The 16,952-nt window shown below is 36.2% G+C and overlaps 1 protein-coding gene across 1 annotated transcript in view; it reads right to left on the reverse strand.

The window, feature by feature from the left end:
• Window positions 1–16,952, reverse strand: part of ITFG1 (integrin alpha FG-GAP repeat containing 1) — a 314,234-nt gene that overhangs the window by 292,737 nt on the left and 4,545 nt on the right. Inside the window, exons 3-5 of the mRNA XM_013052089.2 lie at window positions 13,759–13,904; window positions 12,520–12,577; window positions 10,985–11,059 (exon numbers count right to left, since the gene is read on the reverse strand). Coding sequence (XP_012907543.2) covers window positions 10,985–11,059; window positions 12,520–12,577; window positions 13,759–13,904 — 279 coding nt within the window. The remainder of the gene's footprint in view (window positions 1–10,984; window positions 11,060–12,519; window positions 12,578–13,758; window positions 13,905–16,952) is intronic.

A 16,952-nucleotide genomic window follows, 5' to 3' on the forward strand; every position in this document is an offset into this window, starting at 1 on the left:
AATATCTCATTGTGGATCAGAATGCTCCCTTTTGCAGCCAACCTTCATCTTAAGAGACACAGGTATCAGGAAACAGAAATACTGGACATACAGGCACATCAATTTTAGGTAGGAGTACTATAAAATGTGATTTGCTAAATGATCTGTTTGCATATTCCTTGGTAGGTCTTCATTCATGGTAAAGTACATGAATAGACTACTGTGATGTGTTTCCAAAGATGGCCACATTATTTCCCATCCTATATGCTCTTTTGCATTTTAATTCCACCATGCCCACATCCATAGGGAGACTCTATAATCCTCCAAGATTTCCCTTGAATATTTGCTAGTTCTTTGATCTGTTCTGACCAATAGAATACAGCAGAAGTCAAGTGATGCTGTTTAACTTCTAGAATTGGATCTGGAAGAGAGCTATAGCTTCTACCTACACCTCTTAGGAAGCTCCTTCATTCACTTACAAATAAATAAAAATTCACTTACATACAATACTGCTAACCAATACCTATAAAAAAGTAGTATAATCAATCACCAGGGAATTGCAGGTCATTTAACCCCTCAAACGTCCTAGTGGAACTCCAGGAAATAAAATTAGAGATCCTCGGGGCACCTGGGTGGCTCAGTCATTAAACATCTGCCTTTAGCTCAGGTCATGATCCCAGCCCCACAATGGGCTCCCTGCTCAGTGGGAAGTCTACTTCTCCCTCCCCCACTCCCCCTGCTTGTGTTCCCTCTCTCACTCTCTCTTTCTCTCAGTCAAATAAATAAATAAAACTTAAAAAAATTAAATAAAAGTAGGGATCCTTAAGTGACATGCCATTCGAAATAATTACATCATATTCAATTCAGTCATTTGCTAAAGCTTTTCACTATTTCTATGGCTTAATTCTGAAAAGAAAAACGTTTAGATGAGAAACAATGGGAAAATAAAATAATTTATCTACAATAGGAAAATTTCTTTAGGAATATAGAAAAGTTAGAAAACTGTTGTGTTGTTTCTATGGAAATAATAGTAAAAAACTAATTTCTCAAGTTCTAATAGATTCCTTTAAATAACAATGTTCCAAATATAAATGGTATATAAGGTGAGAGGGGAAAAGGCTAATAGAGGAATTCTAGTATTTTCATATCAGAAAATATGAATCATCTCAAGCCATCTTTTTTGTTAAGATTATGAATACTAATGCTGATTACAAAGTTAACAACTACTTTGATGAGTATTTCGTCCCTTTGGTGTTATAAATCTATAATTTTCATATTTTTCTAAACAATAGATTTAAGTTCCACAATATCATATCATTATTCCATTAAGAAACATATTTGCGGAGGGAGGAGTCAAGATGGCGGAGAAGTAGCAAGCTGAGACTGCTTCAGCTAGCCGGAGATCAGCTAGATAGCTTATCTAAAGATTGCAAACACCTGAAAATCCATCGGCAGATCGAAGAGAAGAAGAACAGCAATTCTGGAAACAGAAAATCAGCCACTTTCTGAAAGGTGTTTTCTTTTTTAAAAATTCTTTTCTTTTCTTTTCTTTTTTTTTTTTTTTCTTTTTTCTCTCTTCCTTTTTGAACCTCTTTTTATCCCCTTTCTCCCCACTCACGATTTGGATCTCTTCTAATTTGGTTAAAGCATATTTTCCTGGGGTTGTTGCCACCCTTTTAGTATTTTACTTGCCCCTTCATTTACTCTTATCTGGACAAAATGACAAGACGTAAAAATTCAACACAAAAAAAAGAACAAGAGGCAGTACCGAAGGCTAGGGACCTAATCAATACAGACATCGGTAATATGTCAGATCTAGAGTTCAGAATGACAATTCTCAAGGTTCTAGCCGGGCTCGAAAAAGGCATGGAAGATATTAGAGAAACCCTCTCGAGAGATATAAAAGCCCTCTCTGGAGAAATAAAAGAACTAAAATCTAACCAAGTTGAAATCAAAAAAGCTATTAATGAGGTGCAATCAAAAATGGAGGCTCTCGCTGCTAGGATAAATGAGGCAGAAGAAAGAATTAGTGATATAGAAGACCAAATGACAGAGAATAAAGAAGCTGATCAAAAGAGGGACAAACAGCTACTGGACCACGAGGGGAGAATTCGAGAGATAAGTGACACCATAAGACGAAACAACATTAGAATAATTGGGATTCCAGAAGAAGAAGAAAGTGAGAGGGGAGCAGAAGGTATACTGGAGAGAATTATTGGGGAGAATTTCCCCAATATGGCAAAGGGAACGAGCATCAAAATTCAGGAGGTTCAGAGAATGCCCCTCAAAATCAATAAGAATAGGCCCACACCCCGTCACCTAATAGTAAAATTTACAAGTCTCAATGACAAAGAGAAAATCCTGAAAGCAGCCCGGGAAAAGAAGTCTGTAACATACAATGGTAAAAATATTAGATTGGCAGCTGACTTATCCACAGAGACCTGGCAGGCCAGAAAGAGCTGGCATGATATTTTCAGAGCACTAAACGAGAGAAAACATGCAGCCAAGAATACTATATCCAGCTAGGCTATCATTGAAAATAGAAGGAGAGATTAAAAGCTTCCAGGACAAACAACAACTGAAAGAATTTGCAAATACCAAACCAGCTCTACAGGAAATCTTGAAAGGGGTCCTCTAAGCAAAGAGAGAGCCTACAAGTGGTAGATCAGAAAGGAACAGAGACCATATACAGTAACAGTCACCTTACAGGCAATACAATGGCACTAAATTCATATCTCTCAATAGTTACCCTGAATGTGAATGGGCTAAATGCCCCTGTCAAAAGACACAGGGTATCAGAATGGATAAAAAAACAAAAACCCATCTATATGTTGCCTCCAAGAAAACACATTTTAAGCCCGAAGACACCTCCAGATTTAAAGTGAGGGGGGGGGTGGAAAAGAATTTACCATGCTAATGGACATCAGAAGAAAGCAGGAGTGGCAATCCTTATATCAGATCAATTAGATTTTAAGCCAAAGACTATAATAAGAGATGAGGAAGGACACTATATCATACTCAAAGGGTCTGTCCAACAAGAAGATTTAACAATTTTAAATATCTATGCCCCCAATGTGGGAGCAGCCAACTATATAAACCAATTAATAACAAAATCAAAGAAACACATCAACAATAATACAATGATAGTAGGGGACTTTAACACTCCCCTCACTGAAATGGACAGGTCATCCAAGCAAAAGATCAGCAAGGAAATAAAGGCCTTAAATGACACACTGGACCAGATGGACATCACAGATATATTCAGAATATTTCATCCCAAAGCAACAGAATACACATTCTTCTCTAGTGCACATGGAACATTCTCCAGAATAGATCACATCCTCGGTCCTAAATCAGGACTCAACCGGTATCAAAAGATTGGGATCATTCCCTGCATATTTTCAGACCACAATGCTCTAAAGCTAGAACTCAACCACAAAAGGAAGTTTGGAAAGAACCCAAATACATGGAGACTAAACAGTATCCTTCTAAAGAATGAATGGGTCAACCGGGAAATTAAAGAAGAATTGAAAAAAATCATGGAAACAAATGATAATGAAAACACAACGGTTCAAAATCTGTGGGACACAACAAAGGCAGTCCTGAGAGGAAAATATATAGCGGTACAAGCCTTTCTCAAGAAACAAGAAAGGTCTCAGGTACACAACCTAACCCTACACCTAAAGGAGCTGGAGAAAGAACAAGAAAGAAACCCTAAGCCCAGCAGGAGAAGAGAAATCATAAAGATCAGAGCAGAAATCAATGAAATAGAAACCAAAAAAAAAAAACAATAGAACAAATCAACGAAACTAGGAGCTGGTTCTTTGAAAGAATTAATAAAATTGATAAACCCCTGGCCCGACTTATCAAAAAAAAAAAGAGAAAGGACCCAAATAAATAAAATCATGAATGAAAGAGGAGAGATCACAACTAACACCAAAGAAATACAAACTATTATAAGAACATACTATGAGCAACTCTACGGCAATAAATTTGACAATCTGGAAGAAATGGATGCATTCCTAGAAACATATAAACTACCACAACTGAACCAGGAAGAAATAGAAAGCCTGAACAGACCCATAACCAGTAAGGAGATTGAAACAGTCATTAAAAATCTCCAAACAAACAAAAGCCCCAGGGCCAGACGGCTTCCCGGGGGAATTCTACCAAACATTTAAAGAAGAACTAATTCCTATTCTCCTGAAACTGTTCCAAAAAATAGAAATGGAAGGAAAACTTCCAAACTCATTTTATGAGGCCAGCATCACCTTGATCCCAAAACCAGACAAGGATCCCACCAAAAAAGAGAGCTATAGACCGATATCCTTGATGAACACAGATGCGAAAATACTCAACAAAATACTAGCCAATAGGATTCAACAGTACATTAAAAAGATTATTCACCACGACCAAGTGGGATTTATTCCAGGGCTGCAAGGTTGGTTCAACATCCGCAAATCAGTCAATGTGATACAACACATCAATAAAAGTAAGAACAAGAACCATATGATACTCTCAATAGATGCTGAAAAAAGCATTTGACAAAGTACAACATCCCTTCCTGATCAAAAACTCTTCAAAGTGTAGGGATAGAGGGCACATACCTCAATATCATCAAAGCCATCTATGAAAAAACCCACCGCAAATATCATTCTCAATGGAGAAAAACTGAAAGCTTTTCCGCTAAGGTCAGGAACACGGCAGGGATGTCCATTATCACCACTGCTATTCAACATCGTACTAGAGGTCCTAGCCTCAGCAATCAGACAACAAAAGGAAATTAAAGGCATCCAAATCGGCAAAGAAGAAGTCAAATTATCACTCTTCGCAGATGATATGATACTATATGTGGAAAACCCAAAAGAATGCACTCCAAAACTGCTAGAACTTATACAGGAATTCAGTAAAGTGTCAGGATATAAAATCAATGCACAGAAATCAGTTGCATTTCTCTACACCAACAGCAAGACAGAAGAAAGAGATATTAAGGAGTCAATCCCATTTACAATTGCATCCAAAACCATAAGATACCTAGGAATAAACCTAACCAAAGAGACACAGAATCTATACTCAGAAAACTATAAAGTACTCATGAAAGAAATTGAGGAAGACACAAAGAAATGGAAAAATGTTCCATGCTCCTGGATTGGAAGAATAAATATTGTGAAAATGTCTATGCTACCTAAAGCAATCTACACATTTAATGCAATTCCTATCAAAGTACCATCCATCTTTTTCAAAGAAATGGAACAAATAATTCTAAAATTTATATGGAACCAGAAAAGACCTCGAATAGCCAAAGGGATATTGAAAAAGAAAGCCAACGTTGGTGGCATCACAATTCCGGACTTCAAGCTCTATTACAAAGCTGTCATCATCAAGACAGCATGGTACTGGCACAAAAACAGACACATAGATCAATGGAACAGAATAGAGAGCCCAGAAATAGACCCTCAAATCTATGGTCAACTAATCTTCGACAAAGCAGGAAAGAATGTCCAATGGAAAAAAGACAGCCTTTTCAATAAATGGTGCTGGGAAAATTGGACAGCCACATGCAGAAAAATGAAATTGGACCATTTCCTTACACCACACACAAAAATAGACTCAAAATGGATGAAGGACCTCAATGTACGAAAGGAATCCATCAAAATCCTTGAGGAGAAACACGGGCAGCAACCTCTTCGACCTCTGCCGCAGCAACATCTTCCTAGGAACAACGCAAAAGGCAAGGGAAGCAAGGGAAAAAATGAAACTACTGGGATTTCATCAAGATCAAAAGCTTTTGCACAGCAAAGGAAACAGTTAACAAAATCAAAAGACAACTGACAGAATGGGAGAAGATATTTGCAAACGACATATCAGATAAAGGACTAGTGTCCAGAATCTATAAAGAACTTAGCAAACTCAACACCCAAAGAACAAATAATCCAATCAAGAAATGGGCAGAAGACATGAACAGACATTTCTGCAAAGAAGACATCCAGATGGCCAACAGACACATGAAAAAGTGCTCCATATCACTCGGCATCAGGGAAATACAAATCAAAACCACAATGAGATATCACCTCACACCAGTCAGAATGGCTAAAATCAACAAGTCAGGAAATGACAGATGCTGGCGAGGATGCGGAGAAAGGGGAACCCTCCTACACTGTTGGTGGGAATGCAAGCTGGTGCAGCCACTCTGGAAAACAGCATGGAGGTTCCTCAAAATGTTGAAAATAGAACTGCCCTATGACCCAGCAATTGCACTATTGGGTATTTACCCTAAAGATACCAATGTAGTGATCCAAAGGGACACATGCACCCGAATGTTTTATAGCAGCAATGTCCACAATAGCCAAACTATGGAAAGAACCTAGATGTCCATCAACAGATGAATGGATCAAGAAGATGTGGTATATATACACAATGGAATACTATGCAGCCATCAAAAGAAATGAAATCTTGCCATTTGCAACAACATGGATGGAACTAGAGCGTATCATGCTTAGCGAAATAAGTCAAGCAGAGAAAGACAACTATCATATGATCTCCCTGATATGAGGAAGTGGTGATGCAACATGGAGGCTTAAGTGGGTAGAAGAATAAATGAAACAAGATGGGATTGGGAGGGAGACAAACCATAAGTGACTCTTAATCTCACAAAACAAACTGAGGGTTGCCGGGGGGAGGGGGTTTGGGAGAAGGGGGTGGGATTATGGACATTGGGGAGGGTATGTGATTTGGTGAGTGCTGTGAAGTGTGTAAACCTGGTGATTCACAGACCTGTACCCCTGGGGATAAAAATATATGTTTATAAAAATAAAAAATTATAAAAAAAAAAAAATAAATGTAAAAATATGAAAAAAAAAAAAAAAAAAAAAAAAAAAGAAACATATTTGCAACATTTTCTGTATTGCATCAGCAAACCAACAAAATCAGCAGTATACATGAAGGGTGATTAAATAAATCAGTTATGGGTATGAAGTGAGAAAAGAAAAGTTTACCTGGAAAAATAGGGATTTATGCCTCTTGGATTGCGAGTAGCTAACTACATTTAAATAAAAGATACTAACTGAAATAAGTCAAGAAGAGAAAGACAATTATCATATGGTTTCACTCATATGTGGAACATATGGAATAGCGGAGGACCACAGGGGAAGGGAGGAAAAACCGAATGGGAAGAAATCAGAGAAGGAGACAAATCATGAGAGACTCTGGACTCCGGGAACCAAACTGAGGGTTACAGAAGGGAGCAGGGTAGGTAGCTGGGGTCACTGGGTAAATGGGTAATGAGTATTAAGGAGGACATGTGTGGTGATGAGCACTGGGTGTCATATGCAACTACTGAATCGTTGAACACTCTATCAAAATTATCAAACACTAATGATGTACCATACACTGGTTAATTAAACATAAAAAAAAGTTAAAAAAAAAAACTTTTGGTTCTATATTTTGAAATAATATAATTTTCTGTTCCATTTTAATGATAGCTATAGTCAATAGCAGAAATAAAAATAAATAAATAAATAGTAGATAAATAATTTTTTCGGCAGTGGAGAATAATATCCATCCATATAACTAACAGTTAAAAATGGATGCTTTCAGTGCCATTAATACTCATTCAAAATTTTTACTCAATCACTTGTGGAGTAAATGGAGTATATGTCAAAGTAGTTATCTATTACATACCTACATTAATATTTCCAAGTATACAACTTGGGTCTGAACCAGAAATAAGTCTGAACTCAGTATGAGTCACAGAAATTTGAACAGACCAATATTATATTTGGCTTTGATTAAAATTACAGGTACAAATGCTTTCACTTCAATACTAAATATTCTGAATGCTTATGCAACATCAGTTTCAAATTCCCTTTTATAGAAAATGCTCATTAATGATAATCTTACATCACTGCAAAAGCTCCTCTAACACTGAATGGCTAGGTGTTATTTCTAAGTAATGGGGCACACGGTTACATTATTTCAAGTCATTATAAAGTGAGGTTGAGACACAAACTGAAGCATCACCTTTGACCATTTAACATACTTCTAATATCTCTGGCACCCAAGTAGATTTAGTACCCTACTTTCCCTGTTAGATAGACCCCACTGTACCAATTAAAAAGGATCCTTCTGCCTATTACCACTGCCTGCTTAGACGGACCATGTGTACATTTACTCCAGCCAAACCAGTCATGCTAGTTTTATTTGTGGGCAATCTCCTATTTCCATGCTGGCACTGGACCGGGTTATGGCTGTGGGCTTTTCAGCACAATTCTATGGGAGCATTTAGTACTCTATTTAAAGACCATTGCAAATTTCCCATAAAATTAAGGTTCTGTAAAATTTAATTAAATTTAAGATAATCTTGGGTCTGTCATGTCCATAAAGCACAACATTTAAGTTGCAAAATGTAGGTTAGGTTTCTTGATAAATAAGACTAGGGTGCCAGTCAAGGTCTCAGGAATAGTCCAAAATGTCAATGCGGATGGCTTTTTTACTTATGTACCAGTACATATGTCTATAACTTGTAAAAGTGATATGGCCTAGACACATTTTTCTTATTTTAGTCACACATTAATGCTTGCTCCCATAGGGATATATTAAGCTTTCTGTTGTCTGGAATCATGATATTGCTAGGCTATATTTATCCCAGCAATGCTATGGACAGGACTTCTTTTCTGTCAGTTTATATAATTTCATTCTTTAAACTGGCATCAGAATAAATCTTGTTTACAAACTTGTTACTACAACACAATTAGCTATTATTGTTTAATCTGTAAATGAAAGTATAAATGAGAATATTACTCTAGTATACTGAGATATACCAGAATATAGTGTCTAAAAAATAAAAGTGAATATGTCTCTAGGCAGAAGTTCTTAAAGCTATTGTTTTTCAGTAAACATCAGAGAAAAAAATCTAATGCAAAATTCAGAACAATAAGCTATGATACTATCACATGATACTCTCAATAGTTTTCTTGCAGATTAAGTAGAAAACCCATAAAGATATTAGAAATTTTACTCTCTGAATTAATGATAGCTGTTTCAATAGTTTTAATTTCTAAAGGTCAAATTACATATTAAAAGTATTCCAAGTATTTCTTTGACTAAAGTGGAGATTATTCCACTTTATAAAATAAAGCAGGCCTGAATTCACCATCACGTTCTCAATCACAGGTATGCCTTTATTTATTTATTTTTAAGTTTTTATTTTTAAAGATTTATATATTTATTTAAGAAAGAGAGTGTGCACAGATGAGCGTGGCAGGGGAAGGCCAGAGGGAGAGGCAGAGAGAGACTCTCAAGCCAAATTCTTGGTGAGGACAGAGCCATACCTCATGACCCTGAGATCTGACCTGAGCCAAAACCAAGATTCAGAGGCTCAGCCAACTGAGGGACCAGGTGCCCCGAGTTTTTATTAATTTAAGTAATCTCTACACCTAACCTGGGGGCTTGAACTAATGATCACAAGATCAAGAGTTGCATGTTCTTCCAAAGGAGACAGCCAGCACCCCCTCAACCCCCGCCTTTTATGCCATTAAATAGAGGAAACAAAAAGACAGTTTCCTGAATAGTACCAGCTCAAAGCAAACAAGTAGGACTGGCAGTGGCAGGAGTGACCTGTGCCTTCCTCCAACCCCATCCACACTCAGTATCTGCCTAGACAGGGCTACTAGGCAAAGCAAGATCTCCAACCAATTGGTCTCGAATGCAGGTCTCTCTTTCAGATATTTTTCAAATACTGGGGAGAAAAACTATGTTTGTCATTCAAGATTCACAGTAAGTCCCTTAAGGATCACTATCACCAGCATTAAAATACCCATATTCCTTATTGAAAACCCTCAGAAAAAGTGACAGGAAATGTGACAGTTTCTTCTCATAATATAATACCTTAAATTTTGACAATTTACTCATCTACGGGCTGTGAATCACATTTCAAAAGGTAAATATAAAAATATATGACTTTTCCAAAACACAGGAAAGAAATTCATTAGATTTCCCAACACCTGGGGAAGACAAATTATTAATAAAGGTAGTTCATTGCACTTGCTGGAAAGTCAAACAAGTAAATGCGTTCTGTACTTTTTATTTTCCAAAGATGTATTATTTGAGAGAGAGCAAGAGAGAGAGAGAGCTTGCATGGATGCACACGTGTGTGCAAATGGGGGGAGGAGCAGAGGGAGACTCTCCAGCAGACTCACCACTGATGGTGGAGCCTGATGTAGCTCTCTATCCCACTACTCATGAGATCATGACCTAAGCTGAAATCAAGAGTCAGACACTTAACTGACTGAACCACCCAGGTGCCCCATGTTCCGTATTTCTGAACTAAATTTCTGTCTTACCAGACAAAGAAAAAATTAACCAAGCTAAAGGCATCTCATGAAAAGTAACTTGCTATAAAAGTTAGGAGGCCAGTTCTATTTAAGTCTAGAGGAATTATATCTTTGAATTCCAAGATTCCAAAGTTTTTTGAAAGAGTGGCATGCATGGGTAGTAAGAGACTCCTAGAACACATATTTGTCAAAGATAAAGAACACAAAGTTTCCAGAGTGCAGAGAAGGAGTGTTTACATTCTCAGGCAAATATTGATTGCTCATTGAACAAATAAAATAGAGAAGGAACAGGCTTATCAGTAAAAGTCTTGGAGCAAACATGACTAAGGTAGAGAATTCAATCAAGACTGCAGGCATCTTTTTAATTAAATTTTTCTTAAAAACCATCTAATGAACCAATATTCAAATGGGGAAACGTAAGTTTATACCTTTAATTTCTAAGAAGATAAATGATTAAGCCAGTTCTACCTAGAGAGCAGTTGCAGATCAAATCCCAAACTGTTTGAGAAAGCCTATTTGATGACCAAATGCCCTTTTAAAAGTCTTTAGAAGCAAGGATTTCCAATGAGGTGAATTTTCTCCTAATGGTTAATGCAATCAGTTCACATAGGCACACAGATCCTGTAGCAGCAATAAGTACAATTAATCACATGGTTATAATCATATTTACTCACCCTCCCAATAGTATCTGTGGCTGGCTGGATTCATTTGTAATACCAAATACATCAGGAATTAAATCACCATTGAAGCTGAAAAGAAAACATTAAAAACATTAAGCAGCTATTTCATAAAATTTTCATGTTCTAGCTTTAAAAGGAAAATAACCTTTGGGAGGTGTGGTCGATATCACAATGCTCACCAGTTTCTACTGTAGTGAATAAAATGTTAGCAGACGTGTAAGACATGTGTTATTTCTAGGCAAAAGGGTTTATTATTTATTACTGGACCATCCAGCATGCTTTCAGCTTGCAGTGGCAATGAGAAGACTATGTGTTTCATGTGGTCCGGCCCCACAGATGATAGGGCCTCTGGCACCTGACTGATGGCACAGAGTTGAGCCTACCACAGACCCACACTGGACAGGCAGTGTAAGCAAGAAATGAACTTCTGCTGTGAAATTTTAGGGCTGTCTGTAGTTTCTGCATAACTTCGCCTATCCCTGAGTGGTAAGAAGACAACAGGTATTTCAGACCCAACCAATGTAGTTAGATGGGCTTAGGAGAAAAAGCCCACAAAAGTAATCCCCTGTTAGTTTAAACATTCATACTTTCATTAAGTACTGCAACAAGAATGAAAAAAAAACACAACTATGAAAGCAATCAAGCTGAGGGCCTTTAAGATGATCAATCCATGGATTTACAGTTCAGACTTCAAATGGCCACTGACCTACTGATATATGATTACTATTTTAATAACTGAATGAAAGGCAGCAATGGAAACAAGAAAGTGGCTGTATACTGCTTTAGCTCCCCAAATGATCTCTGTATCATTACCAAAAGCCCTGACGGGAATTTGGATTACACTTTATCTAGTATATGTGTGTATTTGAGAAATAAATGATAGCACTAAAGAAGAGCTTTAAAAAAAGGTAAGTGTCTCCTTAATATAGACGTTTTTCTAAATCTCTGGAGAAAAGCTCATACCATTCATATTTGTCAATCAAGTGCTAATAGTATTACCCTGAAATAGTTACCTTAATTCTCTGAGTAATGACATGGCTACAGACAGTCAACATACATCCATAATGCATGCATTGAAAGCTACTGAAACAAAAGACAAATTTCTTCCTCTTTCTAAAATACTGAATTTCATTAAAAAAAAAAAAAAAAGATTTCATTTATTTATTTGACAGACAGAGATCACAAGTAAGCAAAGGAGGCAGGCAGAGAAAGAGAGTGTGGGGGGGAAGCCGGCTCCCTGCTGAGCAGAGAACCCAACCTGGGGCTTGATTCCAGGACTCTGGGATCATGACCTGAGCTGAAGGCAGAAGCTTTAACCCACTGAGCCACCCAAGCGTCCCCTGAATTTCATTTTTTTCTTTTCTCCATCATGGTAAGTAAATATCATATAGTCAAGAGTGTAAGACTCTATCAGTTTCAAAGGGGGAGTAAATTCAGTGTCAATGCTACTTTGCAAAGTGGTCTCTTATGTGAGAAATTTTATGTTTTTAAGTTTAAAATCATTCAAAAGGAAGCAAGCACATACTTACTCCATAATTAGTGGTTCATCTTGAAAAGTCCTATTGAGTACAGTCATATTATTAGGATCTGCATAGAAAGAAAATATATAAATTAGCAGGTACTTTATATTATATTTGATATCTACACTTGGGGTAAAATATCTATTCTTTTCAAAATTCATCTACAATTAATTTCAACTATTACCAATAAGAAGACACTACAAATCTAACTTAAATGGACACCAAGTTTGTAAAGACAAAATACTGGGGTTCATTCTATAGTTAAGACCATCATTACGATAACTTTCTTTAGAGGCTTCCATCAAAACCTCTTAGGTGAGTCTTCTTTAAATACAATTGCACCGGAACAATTGTCAAAATGCACAAAACTACTTGACTCTAAAATGTCCATGCTTACATACATGAAATGCTTCTTCAATGGTGCTGTTTCTTTAGATATTTACTGACAATGAATTTGAAGTTTTGAGACTACTAATCTTCTCAAATATTACAGAAAACATAACTATATCCCTTCTACACTGCCTTGAGAAATCTGGCTCCACGAACAAAGTTATCTATTTAGGTATAACTAATTGGCTTTTCAGGTAAGTCTTGAAGGTTTTGGGGGAGACTCTCAAGCTCCACTCCAACCTTTTTGTGTTTTCCTGTAATGGGGAGACCAGAAACCCAAAATAGCATTTCTCACATATCTCTGTAGCTGAGATTCTGAATAAAATGTGAGCCTTGCCAATCAGATATACTGAATTTTGGAAGGCAGTAGTTCCACTTCAGTGTCTGATCACTGAATTTGTAGTATCAAGAGGCAGGGTGCAGAGCATCCATCTGGCTGGTGAGGGTCACAGCAGACAGTGTCATTCTAGCAGCTGCTGTGCAACTGGCAGTATTCTTATAGTAAAAAGCCTTCCTTGATGGCTCTGGGACTGTTCCTGAAAGTTCAACCCAGGGTCTGTTCTTTAGCTATCCCAATGATTCTATAGGCCTTAAACCCTTTAATAAATCACTCTCTTCCTAAGATAGCAAGAGTGGAATCTATTCTTTAGAACTGATTTCAGATTAGCCCGACTGAAAAAGAAAAATCAGAAATTTGACTTTTAAAAATGTTTTTACAAACAATTACTGACTCTTAAGAAATTCATTACTGAACTGATTTCAGAACAATATTTTGTTGTATTTACCTAGGAATAATGGGTATATTCTTCCTTTAATATCCAGTGATAAACATTAAAAACTCTTAAAAAACAAATTCACCTAATGTTTGATTTTGTCCCCAGAAGATAACAGCTCCCAATTCACTGTTGGCATGATTTTTGGGAAGATATGTCAGAAGGACATCCATTTGTGAATCTCCATCATAATCCCCAGGTACTACACTCGTTATCAGTGCACTGTGATTCCTAAAAGAAATAAACATTTTAAGGCATCGAGTCAAGCTATAATGGAAAAGGACACCTTTATATTTGTATTACACACAAATATTTTCAATATAAACTTTAAAATCACAGAACTGATTCTCATTTCATTCTTTTTAATTTCTTATCATCCTTCATGTATTTAGGCCTCTTTGATCTACAAAATAATTCAGGATGACTGCAGAGACAAATCTGAAATATTTCAAAAGAAAGCACAGTTTTATGTTCTTATACTAGCTAACATAGTCCTTTTACTTTGTTCTTTTGTCAAGGACACCAATGAATTTGGCTGGTTTATAAGAAATGGAGGCTCATAATCAACTGTTAGGACAATAAGGGGTATCACTGTCGTTTTAGTTAAAAGTATATTATTTGTAAAATATTTAATTTTTGATTTTAATGCATATATGAAGATTAATCATTTTATTTTTGAAAAATATTCAAGATTCACAATGGTAAATACGTTCTTTTTATCAAACCTGGCAATATGCTATCAAAACATACATATCTGATTTTATATTTTAATAATGAAATAATTTTGAAATTATTTATATTAACCTTGAAAACTTAAAACATGTCTTCTTGTAACATTTGAATGACCCAACCAAAAAACATGCCTTAAATTCAATCTTTATTTAATTCCACTTAGAGCAAATAGCAAGATAGCAAGTTTTCCAATAGACTAGAGATAATTACTTTGTAAATGGCATCAAGAATCTAAAAATATATATAACAGATTTTATTTAGGGTGAAAATGAGAAAAATACTGAAAAGGTTAAGCAAGGTTAAGAGGAGTGAAGAGAAACAATAGTATCATAATGCATCTACCTATTATGTCCCATACATTACATCAATGCTTAATAGCTATTAACTGATAATTTTTATCACCTGAATTATCATTCTCATTGAACTGACTCGAAAACTGAGGTCTGGAGCAATTAAAAAGCTAAAGCTAAAAGATAATACTAACTAGCTAACTAGCTGATAATTAAACTGAATAGCTGAAATTCAAATTGTGTCAGCCTCTAAAACTAAACTTCATCCTGATAAAATCGTTTTGGTAATGCTAGTTTTCTCAAATAATTCCAACAATACTTTAAGTTTTATCCATGAAAATACCTGGTTTTTAAAAATGATGCTATAGCAATCACCCATGCTACAATGTAGGAAACTATATCTAATTGTGGAGGTCTCTTCATCTGCATGTGCATACAGAAGCATATTCAGTAACACATACTGAACATAACTGGTATTAATATCTGTCTAAATATATTCATGATTTGAGGGCAAAAAGTACTCTAGAATAGACAGGAATGTATTACAAAGGATTAGTTGGGAATTTAACCTAATCAGGTTATATGGCCACAAATACATAGCTTCTTTATGGCTGTAAAAATAAGAAGTAGAACGTTTAAAGATATGAGATTGACATATGTGTTTTTCGTTTTCTTTCTTTCTTTTTTTTTTTTTTTGAAGATTTTATTTATTTATTTGAGAGAGAGAAAGTGAGAGAGAACATGAGAGGGGAGAAGGTCAGAGGGAGAAGCAGACTCCCTGTGGAGCTGGGAGCCCAATGTGGCACTCGATCCCGGGACTCCAGGATCATGACCTGAGCTGTAGGCAGTCGCCCAACCAACTGAGCCACCCAGGTGCCCCGACATATGCATTTTCCTTTTCTTCTTTCGAAGAACCGACTAAAATGATACTGAATAAAAGTTTTTAAAATATATATATCCCTCAAAAACAAAGAGATCATAAAGGGAGATAGGGAGTGGAAGGAATGCTAACTGACTTAGGAGCACAAGAAAACTATAAGCTAAAACGTTTTAAGGAAAAGGCTTAAGAATGAAAGTTTTTGCCCAGAAGAACTGAGAAGCTCAGAATTTGCAGTCATCAGAAATTATGAAAGACAAGAGTGATGCAAGAGGCTGAAAACAGCTTTATCTGAAAGTGTGTATTGTGAGTGATGGTCCCTTGTCCCTCTCTTTCAACAAGACAAGAACCAAGCAGTTTATTAACCAGGGATTACAGATTTAAGTTACAGAAAAGGGTAAGGTTTGGGACTCAGCTAAAAACAGAATGTTAAGTTTACAGAAGGAACAATTTGACCCTTGCCCCCAGCTCTATCTTATTCCTTGGATGCCAGGCATCCAGGAACATACCCACAGGGCAAGACAGGAGATAAGGGGCACCAAGCAAAGTTTCCAATCAGCTTGTTAGTCCCATACTATTAAGTATGATATCTCTGCTTTTTGAAGAAAACTATGAATATTAAAGAGAGCCAAAACAAATAGCACTAAGGAAATGGAAGAAAAGAGAAATAATAAGGGGAATAACGAATCTTCAAAACTTGAAGACATAAGGAAGTATGTCCATAAAATAAAAAAGGAACAGCATGCTAAGAGAAAAGAATAGTAAGAGAACAAAGAAAACTTTTTGGAGATTAAAAAAAAAGACAGCTAACAAAAAATTCAATAGAAAGATTTAAGTAAAACTGAGAAAACCTCCTGGAAAGCAAACAAAATGAAATGACAAAAACACAGATAAAATGAAGGTGTAAGGGTAGTCCAATAACCAACTGATAAGAATTCCTGAAAGAGAATTTAAAAAATTACTAAAGAAATAAGAACATTTCAGAAAGCACCCAAGGTTAGAAACCTCCATTTTGAAGGGGCCCACCTAATACCCAGTATAACAAATGAAAAATAAATCAAGACACAGCATCATGAAATATCAGAGCAAAAGGGATAAAGAGACCCTAAAAGCTTCCAACAGTAAAAATAAAACAAGTCACCTTAGAAGGATTAGGGGGGAAAAAAGCACTGTATTTTAAAATAGCACCCCATGAAACTAGAAGACTACAGGCCAATCAAAGTATTAAAAGTAATAAAAAATTGGGGACTTGGAAGGAAAAAGCATATACTGTTGCTTAGAAATTTCTTAAAGGATGCACTCTAGTGAAGTAAATGAAGACGTTAAGAATAAAAGGGCACAGGATCCAAAAAAGAGGGATCCAACAAAGAATGACAAAGG

Source organism: Mustela putorius, unplaced genomic scaffold, assembly GCF_011764305.1.
Source record: "Mustela putorius furo isolate JIRA1106 unplaced genomic scaffold, ASM1176430v1.1 tig00000174_pilon_pilon_pilon, whole genome shotgun sequence".
NCBI lineage: Eukaryota > Metazoa > Chordata > Mammalia > Carnivora > Mustelidae > Mustela > Mustela putorius.